At 40.0% G+C, this 10,802-nt stretch overlaps 1 protein-coding gene across 1 annotated transcript in view; it reads right to left on the bottom strand.

Annotated features, from left to right (window-relative positions):
- Positions 1 to 6,215: 6,215 nt before the first annotated feature.
- The window catches only part of SMAP2 (small ArfGAP2), a 46,350-nt gene continuing 41,763 nt past the window's right edge, over positions 6,216 to 10,802 (bottom strand). Inside the window, exon 10 of the mRNA XM_080800022.1 lies at positions 6,216 to 7,605. Coding sequence (XP_080656148.1) covers positions 7,480 to 7,605 — 126 coding nt within the window. The 3' untranslated portion in view covers positions 6,216 to 7,479. The remainder of the gene's footprint in view (positions 7,606 to 10,802) is intronic.

Below are 10,802 nucleotides of genomic sequence, written 5' to 3' on the forward strand. Positions count from 1 at the left end.
TTCCCTGAGTCTTGGATAAATTTTCTCCACATTAGACAAAGGACTTCCATCATCTCAGGTTCCTGGATTGGTCAATACTATGTTTAGTTTTGTCTGTAAAGCATGCCCAGATGCTAGGTCCATGTGATTAAATCTAAACTCTGTGGTAGGTGCATCCATATTAATAAATACCACTATACTAAAATTATATCTTTCTCTTCTTGATTGAACACCCTCAATATTTTCATATGAATGCATCTTCTCTTTGCCAGTGACTGTATAAGCCCCTTCCTCCAGGTATTATTTGCTGTTTGGTATGATACGATGTATCCAAAATAAGCTATGAGATAATCCTGCCAACATATTTAACCTGAATCTAATTGGGCCTCTAGGCCTAACTTTCAGTTTCCAGGTAGATAAAAAATGTAGAACTTTCTACCAGTTGGCTTGAGCCCTTCAAAAAGTCGGTGGCATGAGGAAAAAAGATGGCACTGTTCCAAACAAAAAGAAATCAAATAGACATAGCAACCAAATACAGTGCCTAAACCTAGATTGAACCTCAGCTTAAAAAAAAAAAAAAAGCAACAAAAGACATTCTTGGGATAAGTGGCAAAAATTGAAAATGGACTGAATTTTGGGTGATATGAAATTATTAATTTAAAATAGTATGAAAATGGTATTGTGGTTATATAGGAGACTATTACATTCTTAGGAAGGGCATGCTCAAATATTTAGGGGGTAAAATAATGATATTGTGAAAAATGTGTTCAACATTAAGCTTGTGAGATTCCTCTGTGTGGTTGTATAGAACTATAGTTTGATCATTTCCATTGCTGTTTAGTATTCTGTTTTATCAATATATCACAGTTTATTCATTTTTCTGCTAATGGACATTTGGGTACTTGCATCTGTTTATACCCCCACCAGTTGTTTAGGAGAGTTCCCATTGCTCCTACATTCTTGTCAACACCTGGATCATCTTTTTCCGTTTTAGCCATCTGGTAGGTGTTTAGTAATGTCTCACTGTGGTTTTATTTGTACTTCACTAATTACTAATGAGCTTGGGCATCTCTTCATGTAATTGTTAGTCATTTGGGTCACCCCCTGAGGTGAGCAGTCAGGCCTCTATTGCCTAGTTTTCACTATGTTGGCTGTCTCTTATTTTGCAGGAGTTCTACACGTATTCTGGATATAAGCCCTTTACCATGTGTTTCAAATATATTCTCTAGTTCTGTGGCAAGCCTTTCCACTGTCTTAATGGAATCTTTTGATAAACAGTTCTTATTTTTAATCTAGCCAACTTTATAAATCTCTTCATGATTAGTGCTTTTTAAGTCCTGTTTCAGTGTTTTTCCTTCTGCCAGGAATGAGATATTCTCTATTATGTCTTAGGAGCTTTACCATTTTGATTTCACATTCAGATGTGCAGTCCATCTAGAATTCACTTTCATTATGGTGTGAGGTAGAGAGTCGACTTTCACTTTTTTCCTATCTGTATGTCTAATGTTCCAGCATCCTTTATTTGGATAACTGTTTTTTTCACTGCTCTGCATTGCCACTTTCATAAATCAATGTGTATTGGGTTCTGTATTCTATTCTGTTGGTCTATATCTATTTTGTACCAGTTGTACAGTCTTACTCTAGTTTCATAACAAATCTTAAAATCTGGTAGTATTGTCTCTCCAAATGTTTGTTTCTTCCAAAATCATCATGCCCTTTTAGGTCCTTTGCATTAGACTCTCAGTTCCTACAAAAAAAAAAGCCTGATGGAGCTTGTTTTATGCACTGATGGTAGATTGTCTCTTTCTCCTTGAAATTCTATAAATTTTTGCTTTACTTCGAGGCTTTAAAAAATGCATACTGGTTTAGAATATTTTCCTTTTGAATTGAACCTTTAATTATTACATAGAAATTCTGTTTCTAATAATGCTTCCTTAAAGCCTATTTTATTTATTTAAAGTCTATTTTATTTATTTAAAGTCAATATACTGATCCCTGCTGACTCTTATTTGCCTGCTCTTTCTTTTTCCATTCTTTTATTTTAAGCATTTTCCTATCCTTATATTTCAGGCAAGACTCAAAGAGACCTTCACTAAAGGAACTTCAAAGGATATACTTCAGTTGAAGGAAAGTGGTCTTAGAAGAAAGGTCTAGGATGCCAGAGAATGGATTTTAATTACCCAATCTGACAATCTCAATATCTTTAATAGCCCACTTATTGCATTTTTATTTCTATTTGTTCCACTTTTCTATGCTTACTTTTTAAGAAAGATTTGAGAGCGAGAAAGCACGTATGCGCAAGCGTGTGTGAGTGGGCAGAGGGACAGAGGGAGGAAAGGGAAAGAATCTCAAGCAGACTCCATGCTGAGCACGGAGCCAACCTGGGGCTCAATCTCACGACCCTGAGATCAAGACCTGATTTGAAACCAAGGGTCGGATGCTTATCCAACGGAGCCACCCACCTCTCTATGCTTACTTTTTCTTCTTACTGTCTGAAGCTTGAGGGAGAGGCTTGATATTTTTGTTTATTTGCCTTGTCTTATTCTAAGGTTCCCTCTTCATTGATTTGTGATTTACACTCTATTTCTATTCTTAAGAGTAATCCTTAAAACCTAATATGTATATTTAACTGGATAGAGCCTGTTTCTCTACTTTTTCAATTCCTTCAATTCATTCTTCAACCTACCATTCCACTAAAACTGCTTCTGCAGAAGTTTCCAAATGCTGAATTCAATAGTCCTTTTATCAGTCTGTATCTCAATGGATTTTCCTACTAACTTGATATTCGTGATCATCCCTCCCTGATGTTCTAGTCCCTAGGGTTCCTTGACATTGCCCTTTCTTGGGAGTTTTTTGTTTTGTTTTGCTTTCCTTAATTGCTCCTCCTCCTCATTGCCATACCACCTTCTCTCCTTCTTGGGGCTTTCCTCCTTAACCCTGATTAGAAATGAGTACTTTCCCCAAGATACTGTGCCCAATGGCACAGTATTTTAAAAATCCATCCTATATGATCCCCTCCACTCCCATGGCATCAATTACCACCTCCATGGGGCTGACTCTCAAGTTCATTTCTCCATCTTAGCTTCTTCTTTGAACAAACCTCAGACTCAAATCCATTTCTAGCTGGTCAACCAAACCTGGATATATTAAAGGCATTGCAAATTCAACATGCCTAAAACCAAACTTCTAATTTCCTACATCTCCCCTCTGAGAGGGGAAAGTCAGCTTCTCCTCCTGTAAATTCTTTCTCACACAGGCTAGGAACATGGGAGATTTGATTCCTTCCTCTCCCTCCATCCCACATCTCATCCCCATTCTACTTCCTTTTTCTGGTTGTTTTTCCCAAATAATATTCTATGGTTATGAGGCATTCCAGAAAAAAATGAATTTCATGGAAAAATAAATCTTGGTAAATGCTAGAAAACCACACACACACACACAAAAGGTCTTTACTCAAGAGAATGAGAAGACAAGCCACAGTCTGGGAGAAACTATTTGAAAACAAAACAAAACACACCTCTGAAAAAGGACTGTTATCTAAAATACAGAAATAATTTTTATAACTCAACACTAAGAAAACAACCTTACTTTTAAAATAAGCAAAGACCTCAACGGACACCTCACTAAGGAAGGTATACAGAGTTAAGTAAGCATCTGAAAATATGTTCAACATATTTTAACTAGGGGACTGCAAACGAAAACAATGACATACCACTATGTGCTTATTAGAATGGTCAAAATTAAAAATACTGACAGCACTAGATGCTGATGAGGCTGCAGAGCAATAGGAACTTTCATTCATTGCTGATGGGAATGCAACATAGTTCAGCCACTTTGGAAAAGAGGTTGGCAGCTTCTTACAAAAGTAATCATACTCTTGATATATGATCCAGTGATCATACTCCATACCATTTACCCAAATGACTGGGAAAGTTGTGCCCACACAAAAACCTGCATTTGAATGTTTACACCAACTTTATAATTGCCAAAACTTGGAAGCAACCAAGATGTCAGTAATTGATAAAACACGGTATATCCAGACAATGAAATACTATTCATTGCTCCAAAGAAATGAGCTCTCAAACCACGAAGAGACATGGAAGAATCTTAAATGCATATTTCTAAGTGAAAGAAGCCAATCTGAAAACGCTACATATTCCATGACTCCAACTACATGACATTCTGAAAAAACGATGGAGACAGTAAAAAAACAAAACAAAACAAAGTATATGTGTATGTGAGTGTGTGTATCTCAGTGGTTGCCAGGGGCTAGAGAAGAGGGAGGGATGACTAGGCAGAGCACAGAGGATTTGTACCACTGTGGCACAGAATACCAATAGTGAAGGAAGCTGTAGGAATGGGGAACAGGGGCCATACGGGAACTCTCTGTACTTTCCACTCCATTTTGCTGTGAGCCTAAAACTGCCTTAAATAAAATCTTCTGTTTTTTGTTTTTTTTTTTAAGTCTTTACCACGGGACTTTCCAGGGCCATTACTATGTGGGTATTATATTCTAGATGCACAAGAGGGGATAGAACATGCAGTCTTTCCCAGACTTATTTCAGCACTTTTGTAGAACACCTTTTAGCATCTCCCATGCCTCATAAGCAGCTCAAAAGCTGCTGCTTTGAGCCACTCCATCCCTCCTCCCCCCACCTACCATGGGCGGGGGGGGGGAGTTCAGCTTTTGCCATCTCTCTGCTCCCCTAAGTCTGGTCTTGTTCCCTCAAACACACTGTTCGCTGCAATGCAAGGGTGAGCTGCCTAAAACTCAACTCTGACCATGTCCCTCCACCATTCATAACTCTAAGGCCAAACTCCCTCTGAGGGTATAGGATGCGCCTATGATCTGGGCTGGCCACACCTCAGTCTCATCTCTCCCCATACCATCTCACACCAGACTTTACAAACATTGCATTGCTTGTGCTTCCCCAAATGAGCTGTGCTCTTGTAGGTGTCTTGGTCTTTGTTCACAGGGTACTACTGCCTGGAATGTTCTTCTCCCTATTCCCATCCAACCTGCTGGTTAACTACTGCCTCGCCTTTGGAACTCGACTCAATGCCCTTATCCTTAGAGAAGTTCCCCTGACTGGGCTAGAGGCCCCTTGGCTCCCACAATACACCATCTAAGCAATTCTACGTCTGTTGCCCCGTGAGACTGTGAGCTTCATAAGAGCAGGAACTATGTCAGATTCATTTTTCCTCAACTGTTCTTCCCAAATTCTAAAAGCTGATGGGCCCCCAAGGCAGAGTCCTCTTCTCTCTATGCTTTCTCCTTAGGTATTTCATCTGATCTCATGGCTTTATATAGCATCCATACCCTAATGACTTCCAGACTGATTCCTCCAGCCAAACAATTTCCAGAGCAGACATTTATACTTGCTCTATTCTTTTTCCAGATCTCCACACAAGTGGCTGCTTAGATCTCAGTTCAAATATAACTTCCTGACTACTTCATCTTAGGGATCCCACACCCACACTTTCCCCTTTACTCATCTTATCTTGTATCTGAAATTAAACAGTTTATTTACTTGTTTATTGTCTGTCCTACCCATACATCCCATGAAATTGGTAAGTATTGATTCACTGCTTTATTCCCAAGCCTATGACAGTGTTTGGCACATTGTAAAAACACTTATGAAATATTTGTTGAATGAATGCCCAACACAGGTCTGGCACATGATACTTGTTAATATTCGAATGCTAAGGGTCTGATACTGTGCAGAAGTACCACAGAAATTGCTTCATTTGACCTTAAATATGACCATTAGACTCCATTTTACACGGAAACCCAAGGGTTCAGTAGCTTGCACAGAAAGGGACATGAATATTGGCAGCCAGATTCAGAGCTTACTTCCTTTGCCACTGAGCTATCCTCTCATTTACCTCTGAAATATTTAAAGGTGTACTCAAAGGAAAGAAGGGAGGGAGGGAGGAAAGGAGGTGGGTCTCAGCTTCTCTATCTGGTTGGGGAGAAAAGGACTTCTAGTTTCGATGTTCTGTGGCTCTAGCAGGAGCAGATATCCACAGTTTCCTCAGCTCACAACTCCAGACACCACTGGGCAAAGGACAAAGGTCCCCTCTCTGACTCCCTGAGCCTGGGCCTGGTCCTTTGGCATTCCCAGTATAAAATTTTTTAAAATACAGGAAGTGGGGGAACTACAACTGGAAAGCAGGAAACCAATATGCAACTCACCCTCCTCCATGAGTGACACACATTAACAGCCAAGCAAAGGGTCCTTCCCTGCAATATTTATTAAGGAATTTACACATACACAGGAGAAAGGCAACCAGGAATTGTGGTTCCCACAGGTGAAATCTCTTAAGCAAAGTTTTCTTGTTTTAATTTTCAAGTAGGGTGAACAATGACTGACAGGAAAGCTGTCCAGGCTCTCTGCCTCACACACCTGGAGGAGGTGGGGAAACAGAGAGGCCTGGGATACACAGGCATGAAAGGGTGATTGGCAGATCGGGAGGGTGGGGGAGGAGGAAGGGAGCTGTGCGTGAGATTGCAAAATTTTTTTTTAAAACTATAAGAAAAAGTGGCAACAGTTTCAGGCTGTTGATAAATTAACTCCTCTCTGTGTAAACCTCAAACAAAAACAAAAACACCCAAAGCAGATGGGGAAAGAGTGGGAGGTGAAATAGACACACACACACACACACACACACACACACACACAAAGCAGTACACACATTAAGCTCTGCATTCCCACTGGAGGGGCTGGTCCTCCAGCCATAGAGCCAGATCCCACTGCATGTAGGATGGGAGGTGGGGCAGGGGTGTGTTCTTGTGTGGGACCTTTGTGAAGTCTTTGGTGCTAATAAAGGCTGACTGAAGCAATGAGTCCTGAAGCCTCAGATCCAGAAAGCAATTCAGGGCAAAGTAGAGTAATATTTTTGCTCATCCCCACAGGAGGGGGTTTGCCTCAGCCCAGGGCTAGGGCCAACGTGATCTAAGACCCAAGGAGTATTTAATTTGATTTCAGTACTTTCTTCATTCCCATAAATTATGGGAGCATGATATCTCCCTCTTCAACCAAAAATTCAAACATGTAGAAACAGCCAAGCAACACATACAGAAGTACCTCTAAACCGTCCCCTCTTTGCCTAAAAGACAACACCTCCAGACCTTTCTGAGAGTCTGAGAGGAGGTTTAACCTCAGGGGAAAGGTACTCAAAAGGTGTGCACCCTTCTCCCACAGTTTAAGTGCCTTCTGCCAACAATTCCTAAGGTGCTGGTGCCAGGAGAGGACTGGGTTGAGGCTGCAGAGGAAGTCGGGATGGCGAGGGGACACATACAACATAAAGCAACAGAGAGGTCTGCGTGTCCGGGAAGTGGCTGGGCTGGGCAGAATGCCAACCCCCAAATGACAGATTGAGCAATTTCTAAACCAAACAGAGAGGTAGGAAACAGGGATGGGATGGGGGAGTTGGGGAAAGAGGAAAACCGGGAGGGAGAGGGCTGAGGAGAGTGGTAGCCATACAGGTGTTTTGTTTTTATTTCCACATCTGAGGGCTGAGAGTCTGATTTGCTGCCTGTCCATTTCCGCCGCTCATCGACTGTCCATAGGTCAGCATGCCATGGGCTCCACAGAAGTTCATCCCAGCCATCTGCTGGGTCATCTGAAAGGGAGAGAGGAGACTTTCAGACCCGGCTGTGGGCATGCAGCCAATTACTGCAAAAAGGCAGGGTAGGAGTCCTTCCGTCTGCGGGGAGGGGTTGAATGAGACAAAGGGAAACTGTTATGGTACAGATCTGCCCTGAACCTTAATAGACCACTTTGAGGGCTCCAGACCACGTAAATAAGGACTTCCCAGAAGGGAGATGCTGACAGAGATTAATGCTCAGAGAGGGAAAGCAGTCCTGGAGCTAGCCAACATAAAAGCAGCATGAGACGTTATTCTCTTTTTCCTTTCTAGTCTCTCATCCTAAAAAGAAGGGGCCTATTGTGAACTTGCCAGCCCAGAAAGTATGCAGCCGAGCCCCCTCGGCTTATCTCCAGCAGAGTCATGACTGTCAGTGCCAGGGAAAGTGCTTGTGTGTGCTCAAGCCTAGAGAAAAGGAAAAAGAAACTGGACCGTTTAGAATGAACAAAGGCAGGCAAAAAAAAAAAAAAAAAAAAGAAAGAAAGAAAAAGAAAAGAAAAGAAAGAAAAAAAGAAAAAAAGAAAAGGCCAATGGTCTTCAGTGTGTGAGAGGGGAAGTTGCTGGGAGAAAAGAACCAGTGGAATAAGGTCTGGGTGGGGCTGGGGCCTCTTTATGAATGAGACTGAAAGACTGGCCTCTGGCAGTGAAGAGAGAAAACTATTTATTGAGGAAACTATTTATCAAGAAAAATGCCTTAAATCTCCCAAGCCCGGTACATTTCTGTGTAAGTTCTTTTCTTGAGGAGAAGGGCTATTTTCCTGCCACCAACTTTAAAAAAAAAACACCTCAAGTTTATAGAAAAGTTGAAAGAACAATATAATGGAATCCACATATCCTTCCTTAAATTCACAATTGTTAACACCTTGCCCTATTTTCTGAGATCTGCATATCTTGTATGGGACCTTTGTACATATATATGTGTACATTTTTTAAATTTTTTGTTTTAAAATCTTTCTCAAAGATTTTTATTTATTTATTAGAGAGATAGAGAGCACGTGAGATGGGAGAAGGTCAAAGGAAGAAGCAGACTCCCCTCGGAGCTGGGAGTCTGATGTGGGACTCGATTCCGGGACTCCAGTAACATGACCTGAGCTGAAGGCAGTTGCTTAACCAACTGAGCCACCCAGGTGCCCTATGTGTACATTTTTGATGAGCACTGAAAACAGCAGATGTCCTGACATTTCACCAATTAGTAAGTCAGGAGGCAGCTCATAAGAAAGAACACTTACCTAAACCCACAATACAAAAAATTTAACATGATCACAATACTCTAACATAGGTTACATTTCATTTTCATATCTCTGTAGTCTCCTTTAATATAGAACAGTTCCCCCACCACTTTTTCTTTCCTGACGTTGTTTTCGAAATCCAGGCCAGTTACTTTGCAGAAAATCCTTCAACTTGGTTTTACCTCACATTTTCTCATGATTGGATCCAAGTTAAACATTTTTGGCAAAAAATTCTATGGAAGTGATATCATGTCCTTCTCAGTACAAGACACCAAGAAGCACATGATGTTCATTTGTCCCACTGTTGGTAATCTTATATCTGAGCACTCCACTAGAGTACTATCCACCGTGAGGTTTTTGGATTTTTTTGTTGTTGTTGTTGTAATTAGTAAGTAATCTAAAGGGTATTTCTTTGAGAATATGTGAATATCCCATTCTTTCTACAATTACTAGTTGCCATTCTTCTCTGTAAAGAAGGCTTTCCTTCCCTCTTTCCCACACCCATTTCAAAAAATGTATCACTATAGACCCATGGATTTCTTTCCCTTTAGTGTTATAATCCATCAGTGTCATTCCTTTTGATGTTCAAACTGTCCCATATTTGGACAGTGGGAACCTCTAGAAGTTGGCTCATGTGTCCTGACATATTCTCAACAGTTTCATAGCACTTCATTACTTATACAAATAAATATGAAGGACTGAAAATAGCGAATTAAAATCCCAACTATGAAAGCTAGAAAAAGATCAGAGTAAGTCAAAATGCAGCATATAAAAGGAAATAATAAAGATAAACCATAAACTGAAGTCAAAAACAAGCAAAGAAAAAATTTAGACTAAATTAAACAAAATCCTGTGGGTTTTTTTAATATATGTAGATGTATAATTAACAAAATAGACCACTAGTTAGCCTAATAGAAATGCCAAGAGGGAAGGAAACCACAAACATACCAAATAAGACATGACAAGGGAGAAATAACCATTGAAAGAGGAAACTTTAAAAAATCATGAAACAGACTGCTTGGCTTAACCTTTGATAAATGAATTTGAAACCCCAGATGAGTTAGCTAATCTAGGTAAACAGAGTTTTCCAAAACTGACTTTCACAGAACAAAGAGAGAATGCTATTAAATTACTACACAAAAGGTCCACACAATTGCACGTGGGAATTCTACCCAATCTCCAAAGACCTATATAAATGATTCCAGACTACAGAGAAAGGAAAACAAGAAAGTAGTTCTTATACAGCAGGTAAACATTGCCACCCAAACCTGAGAAAGACAGTGTGTGCACGCATACGTGTAGGCACATATGCTGCTCCAATAATACCTCTTTTTGCCCATCTCTTTGTTTTCAGACTTTGAATCACTTTGTTTCAGTGGATTTTTTTGTATCCAGTGTAAAATTAGGCATTGCTTTGTAAGCCAAACATCTTTTTCTTTTCATAAAAGAGCTACCTGTTGATAAGACTGATGTTTGGTCTTAATTCTATCATGTTACATTTTTACTGTGTTTTGCTGTACTTCATAGTCTACGTACTCCGTTTTGTTGTAAAGTATTCCTCTGGTATTTATAAAGTTTCATTTTCGGTTCTAGTGGTTAACTTTATACTAATAACTTCTATCTTTTGATTCTTTTATTCTGTACTCAAGCTTCTTCCATTTGACATGTCAGCTTATTATACCCTTCAACTTCCACCTATTTCCTATGCAAAAATCAAATTTATCCTACCTCCTCCTTTTTACCTTCTCTTCCTGTTACCATTGTTTGTTCTGAGTAAAACATATATTCACCATCAGTCCTTTTGCCAAAATGTCCCCACTCATCTCGTAGATGGATGAAGCTTATCTTCTGGTACATTCCACAGGAAAGACTTATACGTATGGTATTCTCTGATTTCTTGCATATTCAAGATTTTTTAAAAATAGCCTCAGTCCTTGAAGGATA

This window comes from Martes martes (assembly GCF_963455335.1).
Source record: "Martes martes genome assembly, chromosome: 4".
Lineage (NCBI taxonomy): Eukaryota > Metazoa > Chordata > Mammalia > Carnivora > Mustelidae > Martes > Martes martes.